Consider the following 27,881-nt stretch of genomic DNA (forward strand, 5'->3'; position numbering starts at 1 on the left):
TGAGTAAGGAAAATGCAACATCTCTTTCCCGCCCCAAGCTCAGCACCATCACGTATCTCACTAGGGCTTGGGGAACAAATGATAAGGGTGAAGTTGTCAATCAATTATTCCAAGCATTGAACGAAAACTCTGTGAAGTTTTTCATTAAAAAAAAAAAGTGATTCTTTGGGCAGGAGTTGTGGACACTTTGTTCCACCAGAGTGCCTATGTTCAAGGTCCCACTCCGCTTCTGATTTGAACTTCCTGCTAATGAGCCTGGGAGGTAGCAGATGGTGGCTCAAGTACTTGAGTCCCCGCCACCCGCATGGGAGAGCCAGACTGAGTTCCAGGCACCTGGCTTCAGCTTGGTCCAGCTCAGTGGGTATTTGGGGATTGAACCAGTAGATGTTACAATCTCTGTTGCTCTGCCTTTCAGATAAATAAGTAAAACTTTAAAAATAAATAAAGAGCTGGTCTTTAGAAAAAAGATTCTGGAATCTCTGAGCTATTTTAACAAATAAAATCCTAAATAGACCTTTCATTTCTCATGTGCACACAGTGCTCATCTGTCCCAAGAAAGGTGATTCTGGTTGAATTCACAATTACCTAAATAAAAACAAAAATTTACTAGTTGCTATCCAGCTTACCAAATGATAGGCATAAAATTTCAGGCAAATCTTCAGAAGAAAAATTTGTACATTACCAGAATATGTCATCTCACTTGGTAATCAAATACTTGAATTATAAAAAGTATCAGCTTAAAAAAAAAAGCATTAGCTTGACAGAGACATTGGTCTTTATACAAATTTGAAGCTCTAGGATTCTCTGTAGCTCTATATGCCATAGCAAATAATTTTCAATTTTCATTTAAAATTCTAGTATGAAAAATCTGAAGAGTGAAATACAATACATTTTATCCTTGGGCATTTTCATCTTTTTTTTTTTTTTTTTTTTTTTTTTTGCCAGGCACAGTTAAGACAGTGAGAGAGAGAGAGAGAGAGAGAGAGAGAGAGACAAAAAGGTCTTCCTTCCGTTGTTTCAACCCCGTATGACTGCCACGGCAGGTGCATTGCACCCAATTGAAGCCAGGAGCCAGGTGCTTCTCCTGGTCTCCCATGCAGGTGCAGCGCCCAAGCACTTCAGCCATCCTCCACTGCCCTCCGGGCCACAGCAGAGAGCTGGACTGGAAGAGGAGCAACCGACAGAATCCGGCACCCTAACTGGGACTAGATGCCGCAGCATCCATTTTGTTTTAAAAGAAGTAAAAATAAAAATCCTAAGAGTATCTTTTTTCAATCAAACTATATAAATAAAATATTTTATCTATAATGTAGCTACTGTATTCAAAACACATAACAAACTTGTATGTGAAATTTTTTTCAAACTGCTGTTTTAATTAATGATGATGGCCTTGTGTCACTCACCAACTTTGATGACATTATGATGAGAGCTGAGTGGGGTCTGAGGTGGAAATGCTCAACAGAGAAGGCAGAGGGGGGTAGGTGAGCTGTCCATCAGCAGAATATTAAGAAAGAAAAAGCGCAGAAAACAGGAAGTGGAGCCCAGAACAGAAATCACACAGTGGTTGATACGTGCACCAGCCCAGACCCCTCAAACATGCTGGCTTTTACTTTTACGCTCATGAAGACTACGGATATCCCAAAGGGCTTTGATTCATGTGGGTCATACCAATTAATACTGTCATTGGAGATATTAAGACTGAGTGAATTCACAAATATTTATTTCATAAGAAAATAACAGGGGCCAGAGCTGTAAGTTAAACCTCCGGCTGAAATGCTGACATCCCATATGGGTGCCAGTTCAAGTCCCAGGCTGCTCCACTTCCAATTCAGCTCTCTGCTAACGGCCTCTGGGAAAACAGTGGAAGACAGCCCAGGTTCTTGGACTCCTGCACCCATGTGGGAGATCTGGAAGAAGCTCCTGGCTCCTGGCTTCGGATCAGCTCAGCTCTGGCCCTTGTCCAGTCACTGGATAGAACACCTCTTTTCTCTGTCTCTCCCTCTCTCTGTCTATAACTCTGCCTCTCAAAAAAATAAAAATCTTTTTTGTGTAACCTCAGGACACTCATAAGAGAAAGAAGAGTTCAAAAAAGCAAATAATGGGGGCAGGGCATTGTAGCACAGTGGGTTAAGACACTGTGTGAAATGCCAACAACCCATAGGGGCGCTGGTTCACAATCCAGCTGCTCCACTTCCAATCCAGCTCCCTGCTAATATGCCTGGGATGGCCCTAGTGCTTGGGCCCATCACCCACAAGGGAGACCTGAATCGAGCTCTAAGCTCCAGGCTGAAGCCTGGCCCAGCCCCAACAATTTTTGCCATTTGGGGAATGAACTTGATCACTCTCTCAGTAACTCTGCCTTTCAAATAAGTAAGTAAATCTTTAAAATAGCAAATAACGCCTCTGAATGACTGTGAAAATGGTTTTAACGTCACAGTTTTCCTTGACAGGGTCTTGAGGACCACACTTGAAAAATAACCAAGTTAGATTAATGCATTCCAAAAGGTGTCAGATGAAGAGATCTGTAGATAAGCATAACAATGGAGCCCACCGGTGGGGCTGCTTCAGTGTGTTAAGTCTTCAATAGAAGCAGAAGTACAGTGGGGCCAAGCCAGTAGAGACAAAGACCCCTTATCCTACTGCCAAAGTGCGTATAAAATAAAGTCCACAGAACCCCCTGGGATCCTGGGATCATAAGCACCAGCAGGGAAAGGCTGCATTGCGTGCATCCACCAGACTGTACCGTCAAGCCCACAGCAAAATCCACGGAGAGTTACGTCATCAGAGTAGGTCATGGCCTCACTTCATGACAGTAATTAGGGCTTGATGATACAAAAGCATTAGTAGGGACACCTCTCCTGCCTGAGCAGCTCCACAGGGGATACCCCCCTAGCTACAGCACTGCAAAGGTAACTCCTTTCTGGAGGCAGAACGGGAGCCAAAGCCTCTTAAGGGTCTCCTGCACTTAGGAGCCGCTGGGCACGTCATCCCTTTGAAGGAAGCCCCACCACCCACATTGCCCCCTACTACTTTCCTATTCCACGTACCATGATGCTAACCATTCTGTTTACAGTCCTTCGCTTTGTCTCTCAGTCCTGTGGTTTTCAAAGCCTTCTGTTCCAACTCCAGCCCTACTCTCATTTCTGTTTCATCAATTACATTCACTGTTCCCTGCACATTTTCATACACCTATAAGTGAGTTTATATTTTGAAATACAAATAACCTTGTGCATTTGATAGACACTTGTACATTACTTAGAGGGCAAAAGCATCTTCAAGTTATTTCAATACTTGGTGTTCTGCTTGTATCATCAGTCACCCACTTGTTCTTTCTCAATCCATAAGCCGTAAGGAAGGCAGAACAATGACAGAGTTAGAAGGAATAATAAATTCTGGAGGAGTGCACATAAAAGACCTGGTAAAGATACCCCCCCAAAAAAAAAAAGTGGAAAATGAGAATTTCTATCTTAGGGGGAGAAATAGCTATGAAGAAAGGGAGTTTAAAGCCTTCTGCATCAGCCAAGGGCCGTAGCTAAGCAACACGATTTTTCTCTGTGCTCAAAAAGGGGCCCGCCAGGCATCAGTAGCCTCGTTTCTCCCTGGAAGCTTTGACAAGTTTCCACCACACTTTATATAATTGTGGAGGGTGGTGGGGGTGCCGGATTAAATCTGATTTGCTGTCATAATGGAATTTTTTTTCCCACATAAGCTAATGATGCAAAGTTATATTTAACCCCCCAAAATCACCCTCAGGCACCTACTGTATATTCTGACTGCTTCTCATATCTAAAATTGGACAAGTAGCAATTTTTCTGCCAGTGAAGATGACAAAAGCAAAGGTTTAATAGGTAGGGTTTTGTTTCCCTGATTGGCTCCATTATAAATTTAGTTACATGTTCCCAATGTGCTCACTAACCACCTGTTTCATCCAAGGTTCCCTCAACCCAGCTGAAAAGACCAAGCAAGCCTGGTCCTTTGAATCCATCTCCATTCGGGGAGTCAACCCTTTTGCCCCAGCCTAGTCACATCCACCTGCATATGTGCAGTTCTCCAGCCTTCAACCTTGACCTCACTTTGACCCCTAGACCTCAGAGAAGATGTGTCTTCAGCAACGATTAGAGTCTAAAGTTGACTTAAATGTTGTCCTAAGTAGTGGATCTCCTTGGCTTCTCTGTACCCAGTGAAGAGCAATCCTCCAGTCTTCTTTGTTTTACTCCCCTGCATTCTGATTTGTAATCCAGGTCTCTGCCACACCTGGGTCCCTTCCCGTAGTGCAAACCAAGACAACGTGTACAGCCCTCACCAACCTCGACCCGTGAGGGTGGGTCTTATCCCTTGGGTTCTGTTACAAACTGGACATCCCCACTACCCGGAGTCACAACCACACATTGCACCAGGAATACCTCCACTGGGAAGACACTCTTCCTGCCACCATCCACACACCTGCAACATGGGGTCCTTATATAACGCTGCTAACAGATGTGTTTGCGAGCTTGCCACTTCGTGCAGGGACACAGATGGAGCTTCCCGTTCCTCTCGCAGATACTGCTGCTCATGTGTGCTTTAGCTGGACCGCAGCATCCTTCTCGGCCTGAAGAGACCGGCCCTTTATCCGCATCCAGGACCTTTCCTTTATTTCCAGTAACTTTCATCCTCACGGAGCTGCTCTCCAACACAGCAAGTCTTTCTGTTTCTAGCCTCTGATTTGAACAGGCAACGGGTTTGTTATTCTTAGATATCCATCTCCTACATTATTATACAAAGAACTGATGCCCGTTCTCACCAGCACAGGGCCTCAAATAAACACCTTTGATAAACTACTACTACTTCCCTGGAAGTTAACATCAGCCTATGCGGTCACTTCTCTAGTGTACAGCCTTAGACCAAAAACACAAACATGGAGCTATTGGAACTATAGTTCCCTCCCCAAGAGAGATGCTGTATTTTCACAGCCATTACTTTATGTAATGCCTGTATTCCAAAGTGACACCTGAAACAGGTCAATATCCCATACTCTCTGCTACTCAGTTCCCAAAGTTAAACGTGGTTGATAATCAGAAACACCCAGCATGTGCTCACCCTTAATCATGTATGAATCTGACTATATGTTTCCTAGAAAACAACAAGAAATACAATAGGAGTGAAAGCACAGGCTCTGGGGGTGGGGGGTGTTTGGTACAGGGGTTCAGATGCTGCTTGGGATGCCTGTATCTCAAATCACAGTGCCCTGGTTCCATCCCACTTCCACTTCCAATCCAGTTTCCTACTGATACGCACCCTGGGAAGAAAAGACAATGACCCAGGTGTTTGGGTCCCTGACACGTACATGGGAGACTCAGTTGGAGGTCCAAGCTCCTGGCTTCAGCCTGACTCAACCTGGCTGTGAATGAGAAGACAGAAGATCTGTCTCGTGCGCTTGCTCTCTCTCTCTCTCCCTCTCTCTCTCCCTCTCCTTCAGTGTGTGTGTGTGTGTGTGTGTGTGTGTCTGCTTTTCAAATAACACAAAAGCAAATAATATTTTAAAGACAGACAGCCTCTGGAATCAGATAAATCTGGATTCTAAACCTATCTTGAACAACTACAAGTTGTGTGATTGCAGGGAACTTATTTCACCTTTCTAGGCTGAGCTTCCGCACCAGGAAAATGGAGATGATAAAGATTAAACTTACATATGTAAAGCACATGCAGCAATTTTTAAAACAGATGGTTGTTTTTAACAGACACGTGGTAACTGGACATGTTTCTGGAGTCCAATGCAGCATTTCAACACAGGCAAGAGTACCCAGGGCACGATGACCAGAAGAGTCAGGAGAAAGCAGCTTATCCGCCGCCTCAGACACGTATCTGTCCATGGGACAATTCCTGACCCAAAGCAAGCAAAACCACATAGCTGCACACACTATTAGTGTTACTATGAATAAAAAATTTTATTTTTTTCGATTTTAAGAAAATCTATTGAGTTGAAATGATAGAAAGAAAGTGAAACCCATCCGCAGTCTTCACTGTGATTCATTCACTTCCGGCTTGGACCTCGACTCTGGGATTTCTGTTCACATTAGCGATCCTCACCGCGAGCCAGAAACGAGGACGGAGTCTCGGAGCAGAGCAACAGAGCAGTGAACCTGCCACTTCCTCACAGAGAGCCTTGAGATTCTTCAGGCTGACTCTCCCCATCCTCTGCTTCCCAACTCCACCCAAGATCTAGACAGGGGCATCCTTACCATTTAAAGCTGCGTGTGCCCTCCTGCCTTCCCCCCAGCCTCCATGCACGAGCTGTGAGCCGCCGTCACCCTGCACACACGTTCCCGGGGGTACTCATTGCACGTCTCCAGTTGCAAAGGGCTCGCTTGCAGGACAAAATGAAGAGTTGTCTGCTTCTGACCAAGCCGCTACTCATCTACTAAATGCATTTCCCCGAAGATTCACCACTGTTCCCGATGTCTCCAAGTTCTTACTAGTCCTTGAACCATACCAGAGAACCTGCTTCTTTTCTTTAATATTCCCTGGGTATCATCCCACGTCACAAATGAAGAACGGAATTCATTACAAACAGCAACATTACAGTGTTTAGATGCTTCACAGTTTCCTGAACCAAGTCCTTAGTGTTGTGCACTTGGAGTTCTTTCCAAGCTTTCCTACAATACATAACATTGTGAGGAGTAGTCTAATAAACACATGTTGATGGTAATTCTGAACATTTCCTTATTTAAAATAGCAGTAGAAAAAAAGAACAAATGGAACACAGAAGTATCCATTTTTCATTAGTGACACATTTTTGTCATACTGCCAGGAAGTTCAATATCAATTTATATCCCCACCAATAATGCAAGAGGATATCCTCACCAACACTGAGTATAATCATTTTTTTCTATTTGCCAATCCAAGAGGTAAATTTCTGCACTTATGGAAGACATGTGAAGATTTGTCTTCCATGCTAGGGATTATTCATCGTGAAGTCTCAAACATTAATATATGAAAGTTTTAGAAATCTTGAAAAATTTAGTATTTAGAAAAGTTAGTCAACTGATACATTTTTAAGTTACCTGGTTCTCTATAATGAAATGATTTTTCTTAAATTATGGATTTCTGCTTTGGTCACTGCAGTATCCCCAAGCCCTAAAGCCACAGCAGGTGGTAATAAACATACATAGCATAAATGGGAACAATGAATATGAATCAGTCTGGTAATCTGGTATGAAAGGTGCCCCATGGAAAAGAAGCCAGGAATCTTAGTCATCATCATGATGATGATAACAATTAATACAGGAATAATAGCTCAGCAAACTTTTAAAATGTGCCTCAGAGAGCCCTTGTACAGCTCAGTAGATATGAGTGGACTAAAGTCAGAACTAGGTTGCACGAGACAGTGTTACAAACGGGGCCCTGGAGTTTAGCCAGGGTGCAACAAACAAGCCTGCGACTCTACGCAAGGAAAGATGTACGATGTTCTAACACCGAGGATGTCCACACAACATGAAATGGGTTTCCTACCACAGTTTCTCTCTCTTTCCCCAACCACAAGATGGCGACAGTCACTGGTGAACTCTTGGTTCACTAACTGGCAACATCTGAAGTCCAAAGAGAAGCTTTCCTTCACCGATTTATTAGGTGGCCTAAAACAGTCGGTTTGGAACAGTGATTCCCAATCCTAGTATTGGAACAACTCCGGAATCTCTAACCCAAATAATTCTTGGGAGCATAGCAAGAAAAAAAAAATAAAAGCAGAAAAATACAACCAGTTTCTATTAATTTTAGAACTAAAGATTATATGACAAAATACAAGTTAGGGCTTTGCAACTCCAGAAACAAATGTGGTTCCATACAGCAGTGGCTGAGGCTGGAAAAGGAAGGATAGCTGATTGAGCCAGAGAAAGAAGACTTAGAAAGTAGCTGACAGCACTTTTCAAGTATCTGAAAGGCTAGTACTACAAAGAAAAAAAAATTTTTTGTAATTTAACCAATTCCAGTGGCAGGAACCAAATCGATGGCTATATATTATAGGGATGCCATCCAACAAGTGGGCCATCTCCATTGGTCCATAGCTGCATCCACTGCACTAAGCACCACTGAACCCCTGACCATCATCCTCTAGTCTACTACAAGGGTGTGAGTCCATGTCAAATCACCACACATGTACTGGTTATGAGAGGAAAGAGAAGTTACCAACAAATACAATGGGAATTCAAACAGCTAAATGATTACCAGTACTGTCGTCTCTCCATTTACTGGAAAACTATTAGAGTTTCCAGTGTGAAATAACAGCATTAACAATGGTTTGCAAGGTTCTCATTTATTTTCAATTGAGTTAACACATCAGATCATAAGAAGACTGAATAAGCCACATTTTACTTCAAGTTTGTCCTTAAATGTCCCTCAGTAAGTTTAAAGCACTGTTAATGATTCAACTGTACAAGGAGATTTAGGGGTTTGAAAGCTTTCAAAAATCTGTGTAGCTTGACCACACTATAAGCTAGACCATATTACAGAGGCAGAGTGTTCACTCCACTGTCCAGTACAGCAGCCACTAGATAACACATGGCCATTAAACACTTGAAATCAGGTTAGTGAGGCCAGGGACTGGAATTTGTAAATGTGTTTAATTTTAATTTATTTAAATTTCAACAGCCACATGTGGCTAACGCCTAGCATATTGGACAGCACAGTTCTAGAATTGGTAAACAGTAATATTTGTAAAACAGAAATTTTCTCAAGAAAAGAGCCGTGGTGAGATAGCAACCGCAAGATGAGAACTGATAGACAACCAATTCGAGGTGATGTGCACTAAATCAGAAATTAAATTAAGTGACAGTTTTGTAAAAAAAGTTCTTTACACCCTGCTGTCGGTCAAATTAGTAGGCTATGTTTCATATGGAAAAGGGTTTTTCAAAGAGAAAGATTAATTCCCATTTTCTTTGGATCTTTATATTAAATTCCTCTTCTCATATGCTAAATGATATCTTTTTGTACCATTTTAACCTTTTAAAAAATACGCCTTTGGAAATTCATTAACTTTTATCTACTGGAGTAGCAAGAAGTTACAAATAGACTCCCATCCAGTACATGCTATACAAATCTATCTTAGGGCAACATCAAGACATTGATAGTCAACAACACAGCCACTGTAGCAACTCTGGATAGACCAGTGAATCTGATCATCTCAAAAAGTGGTCTTCAAAGTGAATATCCAAGAGGTTAATTGGTGTGCAAAAAGAAAATAAATGCTACAACTTCTTTCTATATTTAACTTTCCTATTTTAAAAATAAGAACTAGTGTAGGCTTCGCTGATAGTTAAGATGTGGATTAATATGAACGCCCTCAATCAGTCTATGCTTCTCAGGACCACAAATTTGATAAGGCACATGAGATATACTGAAGAAAAACTGGGAATTTGGGGACTAAAACACTGAGAATGGCTACTTGGTTCCTCCATTTGTTTTCTTTTTTTTTTCTTTTTTTTTTTTTTTTGTATTTATTCATTTATTTGAAAGGCATAGTTACAAAGAGAGAGGCAAAGGCAGAGAGAGAGAAAGGTCTTCCATCCACTGGTTCACTCCCCAGTTGGCCACAATGGTTGGAGCTGTGCCAATCCGAAGCCAGGAGCCAGAAACTTCTGGGTCTCCCGCTCGAGTGCAAGGACTCTAGGACGTGGGCCATGCTCTACTGCTTTCCCAGGCTATAGCAGAGAGCTAGATCTGAAGTGGAGTAGCCAATACTAGAACCAGTGCCCATATGGGATGCCTGCACTGCAGGCAGTGGCTTTATCCGCTATGCCACAGCACCAGTCCTTCCATTTGCTTTCAAATTTCAATTTATTATCATTTATAGTTGGTTATTTAGGTGAATTCAGAGTAGATTATTTTAAGCTGTGAAATATTTACAATTCTTATTAATGAGATGGTCTGTGACCCAGCAAACCTCCCACACAGATTATCTGATTATGTCAAAGTGAAGTACTTGTTTCTGAGCTTAAAGATTTGTTACGCCTTGTTCTTTTACAAAGGTGACTTCTCCAAATTTGCTGGCCTATTCTGTGATAACAAGTGGTGATCTATAGTATATATGCAGCAGGTATTTAATAATAAAAAAAAAAAAGCTAAGTCATTCCTCAAAGTAAAGGTGACATTTGAACAATCCATGAGAAAATCTTTTGAAGTAAGCATTTTGAAAACAGGTTTTTGAAAATGTTTTCAGTATTACATGGTTTTTGTTGCCAAAACTACAAATATTCACATAGATCTACAGTTTACATTTGTAAATAATTTTTTCTAATCTGTTTTTTTAAGATTTTTTTTTTATTTGACATATAGAATTAGACAGTGAGAGAGAGAGACAGAGAGAAAGGTCTTCCTTTTGCCATTGGTTCACCCGCCAAATGGCCGCTACGGCCGGAGCTACTGCCGATCCGAAGCCAGGAGCCAGGTGCTTCCTCCTGGTCTCCCATGCAGATGCAGGGGCTCAAGCACTTGGGCCATCCTCCACTGCCCTCCTGGGCCACAGCAGAGAGCTGGACTGAAAGAGGAGCAACCAAGACTAGAACCCGGCACCCATACGCGATGTCAGCGCCGCACGCGGAGGATTAACCAAGTGAGCCACGGCGCCGGCCCCTCTAATCTGTTTTTAAAATAGTCCACAAGGAGATTTAGTGAGCTTCTAATCTACTACTTTAAAATATCACAATGGTGATTTTCCCATTAGTTTGCAAGGACCAATTAAGATCAGGTAAGATGAAAAACTACCAGCTGTATATCTGTAAAAATCCTTGCAAAACTGGTAGATATACCTGAAAAACAAATATCAAAATTTATCAAACACAGTCAACAACCTATTTCTTCAATTTGGACTGCTGTATCTTTCTTTTCCAACAATGACAGACACGAAGTATAAAAATAAACTGAACTTAGAGACCTCTGACTCACTGCACTACTGAGTATTAGACTAAGACTTTCTGAAATGATTACTCATAATAGACTCTTATATTCTTGCTAAAAAATCTTGCAAAGTATGAATCAGTTACATGGTTCTCAATAAAGATATAATTGTTTTTTACAAAATAACTAATATTAAAATGTTTTTCATCTTTATCTCAATCTTATTGGTTTTCCAATTTATAATATACAGAACATATCCTAGTATGACACAAGATGCATAGACTCTGTAAATTTAAATACGTATTTACTCACTATGGGTTGACACTTAAAGCATTTTTACTAAAGGGATATAACCAAAAAGTTTAAAGTTGCTGCCCTCATGTTTTCTACTTTAAATAATGGTTTTCAAAGTTTTTACAGTAGAGGGGCCGGCACTGTTGCACAGTGGGTTAAAGCCCTGGCCTGAAGCACCGCATCCTGTATGGGCGCTGGTTCTAGTCCCGGCTGCTCCTCTTCCAATCCAGCTCTCTGCTATGGCCTGGGATAGCAGTGGAAGATGGCCCGAGTCCTTGGGTCCCTGCACCTGCGTTGGAGACCTGGAAGAAGTTCCTGGCTCCTGGCTTCGGATAGGTGCAGCTCCAGCGGTTGCGGCCATCTGGGGAGTGAACCAATGGAGGGAAGACCTCTCTCTCTCTGTCTCTACCTCTCTCTGTAACTCTTTCAAATAAAAAAAAAAATAAATCTTTAAAAAAAAATAAAGTTTTAGAGTAGAAACAAAGTCAAAGATAACCCTTAGAGAAAAACTATGCATTCATTTTGTGTTTTTAATAAATTACGCTGTAGGAGAGAATTTTATATACACACAATGAACATTTATATGAAAACAGGCCAAGAATGATTTAAACGGAGACTGAAAACAGGATCAAGCCTGTTTCTCAGAGCTGTGGATCAGTGATAAGGACAGCCAAAGCAATCGCGCTCATGGCATTGATCCAAAAGTTATCCTGTTCCTCAAAAAACACTTAGTAGGTGCTTATCGTGAAGATCCAAACTCTATGAGAAGTTCTTTTCTTCAACAAACACGCCGTGCCTTTCTAGAACGCTCTTGAGACTTTAATCACTGGCCCCATACCACTTAATGATTCCCCCCATCAGATCTACTATCCTGTTTAGCATAGCCCTGCAGGCTGAAGATCCAACAACCTAGAAAAGTCCTAAAAGTGAGAAGTCTGTTTCACTTATATCTTTGAAATCTGCAACTTCCTCCATTATCTGCAGTACAAGAATGTTAAACATTGGGGAGATAAAACCCACTGTAAACCATGATGAGTATCTCAATGTTCAATTGTATGTACATCCCTAAACACAGGGCCCCACGTGCTTCAGAGGTACCTTAAATACGTCCTTGACTAAACCAACTGACAAAGTGGTCTTCATAGCTGGGGACGGATGATTTTTAACAAAGAGCAAAGGAAAGCCAGAGCAGATAAGAAATGCTGCAAACAAGAAATTTTTCTGATTTTTCCCCTAGCAGCAAAAATCTCCAGCTCACATCAACACAGGGAAGAAACTAAAAAACTCTTCTCAGTCGCCAGTCTAGCGATGTGGTTTGACAGTGCTGCAGGTGCCTGTGTGACCAGCGTCAACTGCAGGACCTTGGGGGAGCTCAGAAACACGACTGTGAAGAGCTCTGTGACAGCCCTGGGGGCAGACGACCCCACCAAGGGCCTTGAGAGCCAAGTCCAGGACACCAAAATCCCCGACCCCCAGCTCCAGCACCTGAGCAAGGAAAGGAGGTGGGACAGGTCCAGATTCCAGGTCAAAACTGGCGCTTTGGAGACTGAACCTGTTTCTGCATTTTCTAATGAAATCCACAGTACTGTCTGTCCAGTGTCTCATAGGATGTTTTTCCAATAGGAATTCAATCAATATAATGCTCCTTATATAATCCCCAAAGTTACACATTTCAACCTGTCCTTGTTAATCAGACTAGAGGATAATATTTTCCTTGAAACTTTAAAAAGATAGAAAACTAATAATCCTAATGCAACACAGAGAAATCAATCTTTCAGGAGAAAGGGATTCTTGCAATATAACCATTTAGACAGACAGACAGACAGACAGAGGTGACACCAGGACCCACAACCTCTCTGAGATCATGAGCCAAGCAGCAATGGGAACACACAGGGAAGCTCCCACACAGGCGGGTTACTGAGCCCCCCAGGAGTGCCATCCAAACAAGGCTCTGCAGAAATGAGCACACACAGATCAATACCCACAACTAGACACCCACGCCCAAGTCGGTCAACTCCCGCTAAGACCCAACGCGCTAGTTGGCCACATGCCCTTGGCAAGCAGATAATAATCGCACTGAAGACATCCACCAAGTCAGTGAGTGAGTTTCACATCTTTAGAAATACCAGAACCATCCGAGGGGAAGTGTGGGCTCAGAACTGTTCAGAACCAAAAGAACAAACAGGAAAAGGAAGAAAAAAACAAGATCTTACCTTTTGTGGGTTAACAAGACAGAAACACATATGTCACCAGGTCTCAATTGAGTGGGAGGAGAGTGACAGGCAGCTGCGGAGGCTGCCTGTGTAGAGGTATACAAAGGTGTAGGGTGCGTGGGAATGCATCTGGGGTACTAGGGAACTGGGGAGAGGGGGTCACGGGATATGGTGAAGAGGTGTAACAGATTTAAAGGGCAGGACGGCTGAGGTATGCTCTGGTGGATACTGGGTGTAGGGGGAGGTAGAGGTGTGGGTGGGTGTGGGGAACAGTGGAAGGTCATTTTGGGTTATGGGAGTGTGGGGACACATGGACTGTGTATGGCAGGGTATGTGTGGCAGTTTGCACACACAGGTATACACGTGCCTGTGTACATCTGTGTACATTTTTGTTTAATGGCACAGATAAGTGTCTTTTGTTAAATTTCCTTGTGATTTTAAGTCTCTCACCTTAAACTCACACTATGTGCTCTATGTATAACCGCCTTTCACAAACAGCAATAATTCAAATGAAAGATGTAGACTGCTATGTTTGTGGGAACATTCCCTCTGTTAAATAAATCCAGCTGAATTTCCTGAGAAATTCATGGAATCAGCATTGGGTTGGCAGAGGGTCAGCTCAAGCTCAGATACTCCAAAGCTATGAGAACTTTATTTGAGGTCTGTAGGAACTGTAGTTCAAGAGACACCTGAATGAGTGCTGTGAAAGATACAGGGAGTGGGAGCGTACGCAGGCTAGAAGTGCCGGCTGACCTCCTGCGAGCCAGAAAAACTCCCTTACAGGAAATTTCTGAACTAGAGAAGGAGCAGGGGTGTGTAACCGGGGCTACGTGATCGCTCAGAGATAAGAAACAAACAGATGTGGATGAAGTTAAAATGTCCATCAAACAAGGGTCCAACAACCTTCTGCCATGCATCTGGAGTCCCTGGACACAGCCATTCCGTCATTCCAGGTGACCGCAGTCAAGGGTGCAAGTGACCAAAAGTTCACGTTCCAGGTGGCAGCTCGAGACGTGCCTAGCCGTATCCCCTTAAAGACCTCCCAGCTCCGTGTTGGCAGGCCCTCTCCGTATGGTTGTTACCGTGACATCGCTTTTATTTTCACAGAAACTAAGTATCTAAGACCAGGAACTTAACTGGACACCTAACGCACAACGGAACTCATCCAGTGGGACCTCAGAGGTGGAATACTGAAAACGCAACCATTAGGAGGACGTCCCTCTTCTCTGAAAACACAGAGGACAAGTGGCAGCCTGATTTCCGGAACCATGATCTCTCCAGTGGCTCCTTACCAACCAGAGACCTTGAGTCCAGCATGGAGAGGAACTGAACACTGGGAAAACAGACACGCGCGAACCCTTCCCAGGCCCCAGTCTTGCAGTCTTCAAGTTCTTCCTGCTGCACCATTGTTTCAACAAGCTCCATACTCCTGAGAACATGCATAATGTGGCTGACCCTCCTGGGACAGCTTTCTCACTTCATGGTTATTTTAAATTTCCAGCGCATTTTAAAGAACAGGGTCAGCCTATAACTAACAGCAGACTTCAGACATAATTTTAGCTTCGGTCTTCTCTTAGTTCCCACATGAGCAGTTGCCTGGATTTTATTTTCTGCTCCTCTGTCAGTTCTTTGGCAGCTCTGAGACCTGCATAGATGTTTTCCCCCAGTAAGATACCTTTTGTTCATTTACCCACACAAATGCGACAAACTGAAGAGAATCTGCTGAGCTCCCGATTTCAAAGGTTCTTACTTGCATGTTCTTACCTCAGAATTGTTAAGGTGGCATTTGTGAGTTCCGGAAAACCAGCCATCACTTGAACACTGGTCGATGTCCACTTTCTGAAGATTTATGTCAATTTTCATGACACCCCTAGAAATGGAGAGCGATAAAGAACAAATTAATCTGATAGCTAACTCTGTCATCTATGAGACCAACCTGCATAAAGAATGTACTGCACTTTTCAAATTGCCCACTCACATTCAACTAGAATATAGCAAATGAAAACACACAGTAGGATAAAACCAGTTTGTTTTAGCTAAGTCCCAAAAGCAGAAACTCTGTATCATTCACAGTCTTCAGCTCCTCATGTCATGCCTGGCACACATCAGGTGCTCTATAAATATTTGTTGGTTCAACTCCAGACAATATGGCTTTGGACATGGGAGAAAACTTGAATTCTGAAATATCACCTGTTAAATAAAAAACAAACCGTCATCTGATTTTTTTTTTCCCACTTGCATTTCCCATTGCAGGGCCCGAGAGGGGGCTCCTGGGGAGCTGAGAAGAGATGACGGTATCAGAGAACATATCAGAGAACGAACATCTTTTTCCTCTGACCTAGCACAGTCACTTTAAACAGTTCCCTAAACCTCTCAGTGTTCCACACCAAGCACAGGGTGTGCATCACCTGCAAAAATGATGATGGGAGGTTTTGCTGTTGTTTTTGTCTAAAAATAAAAACACTGCATTTCACATGGCCATTTGAGAAGAGTCATTAAGAAAGAGAACCCAGAAAGTCACAGCCAAAAGCTAAACTGAAGGAGACTAACTGTCTAAAATTCCTCCATTTTCTCCCACCAGCCGCTCTGCATTTTCCCAAGATCCCACCCTTCTATTCATCTCTAGTAGCAGCAGCTCCAGAAACACCTGACCCACACTGAACCGGCCCCGGGACTCTACTGAAACAATGTGTCATGGGCCCTGAACCCTGTATACCCTACCAAAAGGCCACTAAATGTAAAAACACATTCCCAAGGTCCCACACCCTCAACTTAAACTATTTTTATTACAATATTACTTAAATACTTAAATACATAAAATAGCCTCAAACCTTTATTTCATAGTTCTTTCTAAAAAAAAGATTATTTATTTGAAAGACAGAGTTACAGAGAGGGGTAGAGATACAGAGAGAGAGGTCTTCCATCTGCTGGTTCACTTCCAAAATGGCCACAATGGCTGGAGCTGTGCCGATCCGAAGCCAGGAGCCAGGAGCTTCCTCCAGGTCTCTCACACAGGTTCAGGGGCCCAAGGACTTGGGCCATCTTCCACTGCTATCCCAGGCCACAGCAGAGAGCTGGATCAGAAGTGGAGCAGCAGGGACTAGAACCGGCGCCCATATGGGATGCCAGTGCTTCAGGCCAGAGCATTAACCCGCTGCGCCACAGTGCCAGCCCCTTCCTTCATAGTTCTTATAGCTAAAAAATACTCCCCCAAAATTATCAAATAAATTCAAACAAAATGACAAAGCTAACAAAAATTACATTTAAAATGCGTAAGAAAACCAATGAGGGGCCAGTGCGGTGGCATAGTGAGCTAAGCTGTCGCCTGCAGAGCCAGCATCCCAAATTGGAACACCAGCCCCAGCGAGATCCAGCTACTCAGCTTCCGATCCACGCCCCTGCTAGTGCGCCTGGGAAAACAGCCAGAAGATGGCCCAAGTGCTTGGGCCCCTGCACCCACACGGGAGCCACGGGAAGTGCTCCTGGCTTCCGGTTTCTGCCTAGATCTGCCCCGGCCAATGTACCCATCTGCAGAGTGAAGCAGTGGATGGAAGATCTCTCCTCTATTACTCTCTTCAAATGAATTAGTTAACTAATTAATTAATCTTTTTTATAAAACAATAATTACACCTTGGCAAAACTAAGTCACCTCTTCAAAGAGGAATGTTAGTTCTATTTTACCATACCACGCAGCTCATTTCTCTGATAACTTTTCTTATTTTGAACTAATGTGAAATCTCACACTAGTGGAGTGGCTTCATTTGCAGTGAATAAATCACTTAGTCTTTTAGTCTGCCTCTGTTCTTTTCTTAATTGTGACAAAGTACTGCATTACCTAATCCTTACATGTCCAAAACAGACACAAAAATAAACACTAAGACAGGCACCCCTTCTGCCAGCTTTTATTTACCTAGATAACTCAGAATGTTTAACTTTTCATACACTCATTGAGATGGAAACCCCAAAATTAGCACAGAAAACAGGTAAATCCTTTAGAAGGCCAGACCCTCCTTTGCATAATACTAGAGTCACAAGCCCTAATGCCATTAAACAAACATTCCTGTGGCAGATAACTGGATTCCCAAGGACATAATGCCTTAATCCAACTTATTCCTTTGTTCCTTCAGTAAATACTGACTGCCCCATTGGTGCACCTCACCATAGGATGTGCTGTGGAGGATACAGAGGCAAACCACCTTGTCCTCAAGGATTATGAAGAGGCCTAAGATATTTAAGGAAGTGTAAAAATGTTTAATGGATAATGAATGCTAACCCAGGCAATGTGGAAAGCTGTCATTTGGGGTAAAATAGGGATGATTCACTGAAATGTTGATTTGTTGATTGCCCTTCCTACCAGGACGTTCAACAGAACTACGTTCCACACAAGTCATGCTAATTATGAAAGTCTGCTTGTGCGTCTGCTTTATATTCTGAAAAATAACATATTCATTCTATAAATATTTACTGAATGTCTACTAGAAACCAGGATTGTTCTTGGCCTTTGAAATGCATTAGTAAGCAGGAGGAAAACAGCTTCGTTCATGGAACTGAAGTACAGTGTGGGATACACAGATAATGGCTATGGTAAAGAAGTAAATAATACTCTATGCTGCAACACAAGTACAATGGAAAAAAGAAAAAACTTCAAGCAGGTAACGTGGTTAAAGCAGGAGGACAGGTTAAAACTGCTCAAAGAGGGGCCCGCACTGTGGTGCAGTGGGTTAAAGCCCTGGCCTGAAGTGCCACCATCCCATATGGGTGCCGGTTCTAGTCCCGGCTGCTCCACTTCTGATCCAGCTCTCTGCTATGGCCTGGGAAAGCAATGGAAGATGGCCCAAGTCCTTGGGCCCCTGCACCCATGTGGGAGGCCTGGAGGAAGCACCTGGCTCCTGGCTTCGGATCGGTGCAGCTTCAGCCGTTGCGGCCATCTGGGGAGTGAACCAGTGGATGGAGGACCTTTCTCTCTGTCTCTCCCTCTCTCTGTAACTCTTTCAAATAAATAAAATAAATCTTTAAAAAAAAAAACTGTTCAAAGAGGGATCAGAATAAGCTTCCATAAGGTGAGATTCCTAACTCAACATACTATTCAAAGCATAATTACAGGGCCTGTGTTTCCCACAGCAATTAAGAGCACAGCTGGACCACGCATATCCCATATCGGAGAGTCTGGTTGAATCCAGAGCTCCACACACCTTCTTGCTAAGACAGATGACGGCCCAAGTACTGAGAGCCCTGCCACGCACGAGGGAGACCCAGAGCGATTTCTGGGTGCCTGGCTTCATCCTGGCCCAGCTCTCACTGTTACAGCATTCGGGAAGTAAACCAGCAGATGGAAGATCTCACCTCTCTCTCTCTCTCTCTCTCTCTCTCTCTCTCTCTCTCTCTGCCTTGCCAATAACATGAAAATAAACAATGCACAAAACTTATTTCTTTAAGGCGGTAATTATGAGCAGTTGCTATTCACACATCGAACCACCAGCATCATAAAGCGTCCCACCGGACCACTGCTGACCACTCCGGTTTGGTATAATCTCTTGAATACCTCACCCCCAGAGCGCCTTCAAGTAGCAGACTAATCACAATACGCAGGTCTCTCCCCTCCGCATCTGTGAGCGATAACGAGGTCAGGTGTTCCTCGTCCACCCCGCTCACCGCAGAGCCTAGTCCAGAGCCTTCCAGCTCCCAGGGGACCCCAGTCACCCCGGGGTCCCTCCCAGCTCCCTCGGGGTCCCTTCCAGCTCCCTCGGGGACCCAGTCACCCCAGGGTCCCTCCCAGCTCCATCGGGGTCCCTCCCAGCTCCCTCGGGGACCCAGTCACCCTGGGGTCCCTTCCAGCTCCCAGGGGACCCCAGTCACCCCGGGGTCCCTCCCAGCTCCCAGGGGACCCCAGTCACACCGGGGTCCCTTCCAGCTCCCTCGGGGACCCAGTCAACCCAGGGTCCCTCCCAGCTCCCTCGGGGTCCCTCCCATCTCCCTCGGGGACCCCAGTCACCCCGGGGTCTCTTGCAGCTCCCTCGGGGTCCCTCCCAGCTCCCTCGGGGACCCCAGTCACCCCGGGGTCTCTCCCAGCTCCCTCGGGGACCCCAGTCACCCCGGGGTCCCTCCTAGCTCCCAGGGGACCCCAGTCACCCCGGGGTCCCTTCCAGCTCCCTCGGGGACCCCAGTCACCCCGGGGTCTCTTGCAGCTCCCTCGGGGACCCCAGTCACCCCGGGGTCCCTCCCAGCTCCCTCGGGGACCCCAGTCACCCCGGGGTCCCTCCCAGCTCCCAGGGGACCCCAGTCACCCCGGGGTCCCTCCCAGCTCCCAGGGGACCCCAGTCACCCCGGGTCCCTTTGCTGGACAGAACTGACCTCAGAAACGGGGAATCTGCATGGCTGAGGGGAGGCCTCCCGCAGTTCCAAGTTCATTGATGGAAACCGCAAAGGGTCGGCCGCTGTCTAACTCTCTCCGGGCCCGCGTGAAACCACCCAAGGTCATGAGCGGAGAGTGGCCCCCTCGGGACGACGGCGCTGCCTCCTCCTCATTAGCGCCTCACCCGGGGCGCCAGGAGACCTAGGAAGCCCTGGGGAGGACGCCCTACACTTCCTGCAAGTGCCTGGGGGTTTCCCGGGTGAAGTGGAGCCGTGACGGCTACTCGATCCTGCCCACAGGGTCACAGAGACCCACACACCTCAGGGTGCCCCTGCTCCAGCGCAGCAAAAGCCCACCCGGAAGCCCCCAGGGTGCGCGCATGCGCCCTGCGTCCCCAGAGCACGTGCCTCCCGGGGCGGAAGTGCGGCTCCCACATCCGGTGAGCGGGTGCCTCTGGGAAGCTCCGGGGGCTCCACAGCGGTTGCTGTGTCATGGCCGCGGGGCGGGATGGGGACTGGGGGGAAAATACAGCGCCTGGTCGCCTCTGCCAGCAGGTTCCTCCGCTTGCCATCCGCTTCCCTAGCGCTCTGGCTCTGAGAATGGGGCCGGAGTCCGAGTGCATCTTGCATGTTAGTCCCAGGCATCTAATACTTTTATTTATTTATTTATTTTATTATTATTATTTTTTTTTTGACAAGCAGAGTGGACAGTGAGAGAGACAGACAGAGAGAAAGGTCTTCCTTTTGCCGTTGGTTCACCCTCCAATGGCCACCGCGGCCGGTGCACCGCACTGATCTGAAGGCAGGAGCCAGGTGCTTTTCCTGGTCTCCCATGGGGTGCAGGGCCCAAGTACTTGGGCCATCCTCCACTGCACTCCCGGGCCACAGCAGAGAGCTGGCCTGGAAGAGGGGCAACCGGGACAGAATCCGGCGCCCCGACCGGGACTAGAACCTGGTGTGCCAGCGCTGCAGGCGGAGGATTAGCCTAGTGAGCCGCGGCGCCGGCCGGCATCTAATACTTTTAATTGTTTGCTCCTGGCTGGCGTAGTTCCAGGTAAAGATCCCAGTTTGCAGGCCCTCAAGTTATTTGGCCTAAGATCCTTCTTTGTGACTAGGATACAAAATCAGTAATACCGATGCAGATGAGAGTATGACCCCTGTCCGCGCGTTTGTGTGGTGTTGGAGGGAAGACGCCATCTTGCATGATAATTTGTAGACGGGTCATTAGGCATACATAGAGCTCTTCATAGGACACAAAAATCATTGTTAGAGCATACACAAAATATGTACCAAATAGTTACTAAAAATCAGATTATATTTCAACATCACGGTATCGATTTCTTTGTTATTCATATTGCATCATCATAAATTTTCTTAAAAGGACATCTTAGGCCGGCGCCGCGGCTCACTAGGCTAATTCTCCGCCTTGCGGCGCCGGCACACCGGGTTCTAGTCCCGGTCGGGGCGCCGGATTCTGTCCTGGTTGCCCCTCTTCCAGGCCAGCTCTCTGCTGTGGCCAGGGAGTGCAGTGGAGGATGGCCCAAGTGCTTGGGCCCTGCACCCCATGGGAGACCAGGAGAAGCACCTGGCTCCTGCCATCGGATCAGCGTGCCGGCCGCGGCGGCCATTGGAGGGTGAACCAACGGCAAAGGAAGACCTTTCTCTCTGTCTCTCTCTCTCACTGTCCACTGTCCACTCTGCCTGTCAAAAAAAAAAAAAAAAAAAAAAAAGAAAGGACAGCTTAAATCATGACATGTTTGGAAAATAAAGACAATTTCCCAAATTACCCCTAAGCTGAAAAAGATTAATATTTAGAACTGAATGATAGTGAAAACATGACAAGTAAATCATTGGGGAACACTGGTAAAATAAAAGTTAATTCAGTGGGGCCAGCGTTGTGATGCAGCAGGTAAAGCCACCATTTGCAGTGCCAGCATCCCATATTAGAGTGCCAGTTTGAGTCCCAGCTGCTCCACTTCCATCCAGCTTCTTGCTAACGTGCCAGTTGTATTCCTGCACGCAGCAAGACAAGAACCTGGACTGACTCCTTACCAGGGGTCACTGCAAGCCCAGTCAAGGGCCCCAATCCCCCTGACGCTGTTAATTGGAAAAATAAAAATGAAGTCTGTAGCAAGTATTAGTTATTTATATGTTCATATTCATATGTTCACACATAACATACGAACAGAAAACACTTCACAGGTTACTTGAAAATGGGATGCAGATCACTAGGGAAGAGACTGTTGAAGGAAGGCCAGTTTCCCTTCTGTTGGACAGTCCAGATTCCTAGTTCAGTGACTTTAAGTGTCAGAAAGTCATGCTCAGGTGTCCTCCTCACTTGGGGCCGCTCATTCTGAGAAAACACAGCTCACAAAACACCCAGCATCCCTATCATTGAGCTCAAGCCCACACCCACCAGAAGTGCAAGAGCACCAAGAGCACTAGGCCTGTAGTGACAGAGAAATACGGGGCAAGTCCACACATGATGCATGACCTCAGTGCCGCAGGACTTGCTGACCCCTGGTTCAGCAGGCCTCTGGGTTATCTCGAGGTAACTCTGACTTTCCCTTGAGCAGAACTAACACTTGCATCACACCCATGAAAGAAGCCAAGGATCCAGATACCAGACAAACTCTGGATGTCAAAGATGGAGATAAAAGCTGGTGTCAACAATCAACCAACACTTCACAGATCTGTAACACCTTATATTTACAAAGAACTTTCCAGAGAGAACCTGAGACATAAGTAGTGTCCCCATTTCACAGATAAAGAAGATTCCCAGAGAGTAATTGATTTATTTGAAAGCACTCTGGTCCTAAGTGTCAGGTAAGGAACCCAAACCCTGAACTTGACTTGAAGTCTGTTAATTATTCTGTTACACAGCTAGTTGAGTATGTTCAGCAGTAGTATCAGCATTCCAGAGTACTCAATAAATTAACTGAATTTATACAGTTATGTGCTAGGTAGTGGTATAGATGGTGTGCATACAACATCACTTCTTTAAAACTTTATGGCCTTGTAGGAATTTAAAAACATAGAAGTAGAGATACAAGCTATACGTTCATTCACTAAAAAATGCACTAAGCACAGGGTATGCTCATTACAATGTGATATTGAAGCGAGGCAGATAATCAGTGCAGTACCATGGGAGTATGGTCAGTCCCACACTATTACTGAATTAACTTGGGTCTCTGTGTTCTTTTCAGCCCTCTGATAAGGCATTGTGCCATGAATGATCAGTTCAATAAGCAGAGAGCAATGAAAGCTTGCCCTGTAAAAGGAAGAGATACAGTTGTGCACAAACCTAACAGTAGTGACCCAAAAGAAAGAATAGAGATCAGAAACAAAATTTACACATTACACATTAAAAAGTAAGAAAGTTGCCTAAAGAAAACACGGAGCTCCCTGCTCTCCTGTGTCATATTCTCCAAGCAGTTCTAAAGACAGGGGCCCACCCTGATGGGTTTGCAGGTTAGTACAATGAAAGCAGCTTTTAAATCTACCTAAGTTGACCGTTTATAGAAGCCACTCGGTGGTCAGGAAATAGGATGTTCTTGCTGCCAACAAAATGCTACACATGTCCCTCTCTTACTTCCCAGTTCTAACACACACACACACACACACACACACACAGTTTCATGTCAGACCAAGTCTCGATGTTGAAAGTACCAGGGGTAAGATGGTTGGTAAAGGAAAGCTATGCATATCAACAAAAGGCATACAGGATATGACATGAATTCTGTTTATTTCTTTCCAAAATCCTCTTGAAAACAATCATTTCTTTGGTTGTCAATCAGTATCTACAGGCTCTGTTCTCTGTTACTCCTCTTTGAATTACAACAGTAATTAGGAGACAAAGTTTCCTCCTTTTCAAATTTTTGTACTTCTAATTGCAACATTTGCTAAAACTAAAGCAAAAGTGCGAAGGGTAACCTCTGAAAGTTCACCCAAGATGTGCAGTTGAAGATCATTATCAACTTAGCATGCAAGAATGTGAAAGTTCAGTTAAAGCCAGCATGGTTGCTAAACCTGGCCAATAGTAAGCCATGTGACTAATGAGGAAGCAAACATAAACACTGCCACAACCATGTAGGAAACATTTCAAATTCCCACGATGGTTTGCTCTTCCAAGAACATTAAAGATTAAAGGGGGGGGGGGGGGGCGCGGCGCTGTGGCGCAGCAGGTTAAAGCCTTGGCCTGAAGCGCTGGCATCCCATATGGGCGCCTGGCTTCGAATCGGCGCAGCTCCGGGCACTGCAGCCAATTGGGAGTGAACCAACGGATGGAAGACCTCTCTCTTTCTCTCTCTTTCTCTGCCTCTCCTCTCTCTGTGTGACTCTGACTTTCAAATAAATAAATCTTTATTTAAAAAAAAGTAAAACCTACTTTAAAAAAATTTAAAGGGTCTTCAGAAAGTTCATGGAAAATGTATATTATGAAAAAAACATATGCATGGATTTCAAAATGGTTTTGCACCAAAATAAATGTATCATATAATTCCCTCTCCCAAGAATTTTTAAAGTTCCCTCATCACAAAAAGGACCCATTTGAAAAAAGCAAGGGTCCTGAGCTTCCCTTCAAGATATTCCTGGGTATGCCAGAATGCGAGATCCTGGCTTGGGCCATTTCTAGGGCTGTGGTTTTGCAGAAAACAAGAGAGATGAGGTGATTTTTGCCACTAGGCAAAGAGCAGGCTTTCTTCTGCCTACTATATAGGCCGGGAATCCCTGAGTTCAGAATTCCCTTCCTTAATGAAATTGCACAGGCGGGTATCCATCAGGGACCCTTGGCATCTTCCCCATGGGATGTGGGCAACGGCAGGAACTGTGCATTTCTACTGTAAATTAAGTCCTTCCCTCGATCCATGAAGCTCGTGTCTTCTAGCAGCATCCATAAACCAATAACAGAGCAGCTTATTAGTTTGCAAGTAAAATCTGGATAAGATCTGGATAGCTCTTCTACCAACCACCTACGAAATACCCTGTCTTCCAGCAGGTAAGCTGTTTAATCATAAGAAATCAAGGCTGCATTTTTAGTAAATCTTCAATACATGTCTATAATATGCAGCCATTAAAACATCAATCCAGAATAGTGAATTTTGAAACAGGTGGAAGTGGTATCTGATATTTGATATACCTTTTTTTGAAAACAAGAATAATTTTATATTTTTAAAATTATTTTAGAGGCAAAGAAAGAAACAGACAGAAACACAGAGTGAGATCTCCCCTCTGCTGGTTTATTCCCCAAATGCCCATTATAGACCAGACTAGGGCTGAAAGTGGGAGCCAGGAACTCAAACCAGGTTTCCCGTGTTGGCGGCAGAAGCCCAAGCACTTGGGCCATCTTCTGCTATTTTCCCAGGCATGAACAGGGAGCTGGATCAGAAGTGGAGCAGCCAGGACACAAGCCAGAGCCCGTATGGTGGCTTTGTCTGCTACACAGACCCAACACATACATTTTATAACAAAAGGCAAGTACCAAGACTATCTCTGAGTATTAAGATTGAGGATTATTAGAATTATTTTTCTTTGAGTTGATCATTATATTCTATGATTTGTAAATGAATACATTTTATTATGGAAAAACTGGAGAACTATGGTACTCCTTGAAAGTTCTGTAAAGTAAGATTTCACAACCTTCCAAATCTTTTCTCATCTGCCAATCAAATGGTATGTTCTCATCTTTAATCGACTCCTTCTTAAAATATTGGATATTTATGAATCCACACACAAGGTCCAAAGTGGGACCCCTTCTGTCTATTTGACCAAGTGTGTTTGAAACAGGTCGGTGGCGCCGTGGCTCAATAGGCTAATCCTCCACCTAGCGGCGCTGGCACACTGGGTTCTAGTCCCGGTCGGGGTGCCGGATTCTATCCCGGTTGCCCCTCTTCCAGGCCAGCTCTCTGCTGTGGCCCGGGAGTGCAGTGGAGGATGGCCCAAGTGCTTGGGCCCTGCACCCCATGGGAGACTAGGATAAGCACCTGGCTCCTTGCTTCGGATCAGTGAGGTGCACCGGCTGTAGCGCGCCAACCGCGGGGGCCATTGGAGGGTGAACCAACGGCAAAAAGGAAGACCTTTCTGTCCCTCTCTCTCTCACTGTCCACTCTGCCTGTCAAAAAAAAAAAAAAAAAAAAAAAAAGAAACAGGTCGGGACAGGAAAGCCAATAATCATTTCTCAAGCTAAAGGCTAATACTCTAAATCTCAGCAACCTGATTAGAACTATTTTCAGCGTGTTGTCTTAGAACAGGCAGAGGGGATGAAACGTCACGGGCATTGCATTAGAAGTCGCTTTGTCATCATGAGGTCAAGCTTCATCTGCCAGTGATGGGAACATGGCCCCGGGCTGTGGAAGGCCTGCAGAATCACCTGTTCCGCCCTGCACAGGAAACTGCAGGCAGGAGAAATTCAATAAATGCATAACAGGCTAATTTTTAAGTTGATAATTTTGTATGACCTGAGCCTGATGTTAAAAATATCCAAATGGCCCTTAGCATACAAAAGGGGTCTCCACCCCTCACCCCTGCAACAGAAGTTAAATGAACTCCACCAATTGCCAGAGGGCTTAATTCACAACCATATTAACTCAATTGCAGATTATCTGACAACTAAGTAGAGTTGGTCCGATGATGACAGAACAGGACTTCATGCTAAATATTCTTATTTTTCCCTCACTGCTGTAAGCTGACCAACTGTGCAACCTTAAAATAATAATAATAAGCTCACTTTTGTCTCATTCCTTCCTACAAAACAACAATTAGCATTATCATAGTATGGGACTATGATCAAATGGGTGGCTGATGATTTCAAAGGCCAAATTTAAGAAGCTTTTGTAGTAGTTTCTTTCCTGAGGGCCTTGAGGTAGTAATAAATCATCTTCCCAAAATACTGCCAGAAACCAAGTCTCTTTTCCAACCATGTCACTACAGTTTCTATCGTGATTTGACAGTCCTGTGGTCGGTCATGTGAGCTATAAGACCTGAGTCCCTGAGAAACATCTAGATGAATTTGATAGCAGTCTTCCTCTCCCCACATTTTTTTTAAAGATTTGTTTATTTATTTATTTGAAAGGCAGAACTACAGAGAGAGAGGAGGAGAGAGATCAATCTTCCATCCACTGGTTCACTCCCCAAATGGCTGCAACACCCAGGGCTGGGACAGGCTTCATCTGGGTTTCCCACATGGGTGCAGGGGCCCAAGCACGTGGGCCATCTTCCACTGCTTTCCCAGGTACATTATCAGAGAGCTGAATTGCAAATAGAGCAGCCAGGACTCCAACTGGTGCTCATGTGGGATGCTGGCCTCACAGGTGGTGGCTTAACCTGCTGGGCCACACCACCAGCCCCTTGTCTTCCCAGCAGACACATCCCAAGGATCTCGCCCTAGCTACCCACCAGGCAGGCATCTTCCCTCCGTCTGCCTTCTTGTGCTGGGACGTCTTTATGGCAATCAAGTTAGGCTTCCCTGGGAAAGTCCGTACATTTTGTGTGACTGAAAAAAGAACCCAAGTATGACAGTGAGAGAGAAACAACACATATGAAACAGAGGCAAGACGATCAGGATGGGACATCGGTCCTGCACCCACAAATAGAATCTTTGTGTTTGGGGTCTCCTGCAGGAGATTCATTCTTAGAGTTCAATCCAACACAGCCTTTAAAAGCTCTGAGGTCTGCAGTCTGACAATAGGTGATCCCTTCTCAGAAAAATATATGTTGAACCTGCTGCTTTTGACAGAAGGAACTAGTTTCTCATTTTTTTGAGGTTCTTTTCCTTCAGTGAAATAAATCTAAGCCATCATTTATTTTATCCAACACATCCACAGTGTTCTTCGTAGCTCTTCTTTGGCTGTGACCATTTCCAAACAGGGTTTCCTTCTCAGGGAACCGGTTAGAATGAGCTAACTTCCACTGACTTGTTCAACTCAAGTAGGCTTGTAGGAGAAGAAATACTTTGTGTCGCTCCCCCTCTTCATGGAGGAACGACACTAAGCCCTGCCTAGGCTTCATATCCGAGTCACGGCACCATTATGTCGCTCCCCCTCTTCGTGGAGGAACGACACAGGACCCTGCGCTGTTCTTTCGTCTGCTCGGCCCTCCCCGGGTTTGCTGCTGGTTCTTCCCGGGTTGGCTACTGTCCCTTCCACCTCCGTGGAAGGG

The 27,881-nt window shown here is 44.8% G+C and overlaps 1 protein-coding gene across 6 annotated transcripts in view; it reads right to left on the reverse strand.

Annotated features, from left to right (window-relative positions):
• Positions 1-27,881, reverse strand: part of GPR158 (G protein-coupled receptor 158) — a 347,460-nt gene that overhangs the window by 300,699 nt on the left and 18,880 nt on the right. For 2 of the 6 annotated variants that reach the window (XM_051820964.3, XM_002717291.6), the window contains exon 2: positions 15,141-15,246. In XM_051820964.3, the coding sequence (XP_051676924.3) occupies positions 15,141-15,246 (106 nt within the window). Of the gene's footprint in view, positions 1-15,140; positions 15,247-18,568; positions 18,695-19,727; positions 20,177-27,881 lie in introns of those variants that run through there. The other 4 variants (XM_089312446.1, XM_089312448.1, XM_089312447.1 and 1 more) reach the window with 4 other exon arrangements.

Source organism: Oryctolagus cuniculus, chromosome 13, assembly GCF_051225735.1.
Source record: "Oryctolagus cuniculus isolate XC-2025 breed Fujian yellow rabbit chromosome 13, ASM5122573v1, whole genome shotgun sequence".
NCBI lineage: Eukaryota > Metazoa > Chordata > Mammalia > Lagomorpha > Leporidae > Oryctolagus > Oryctolagus cuniculus.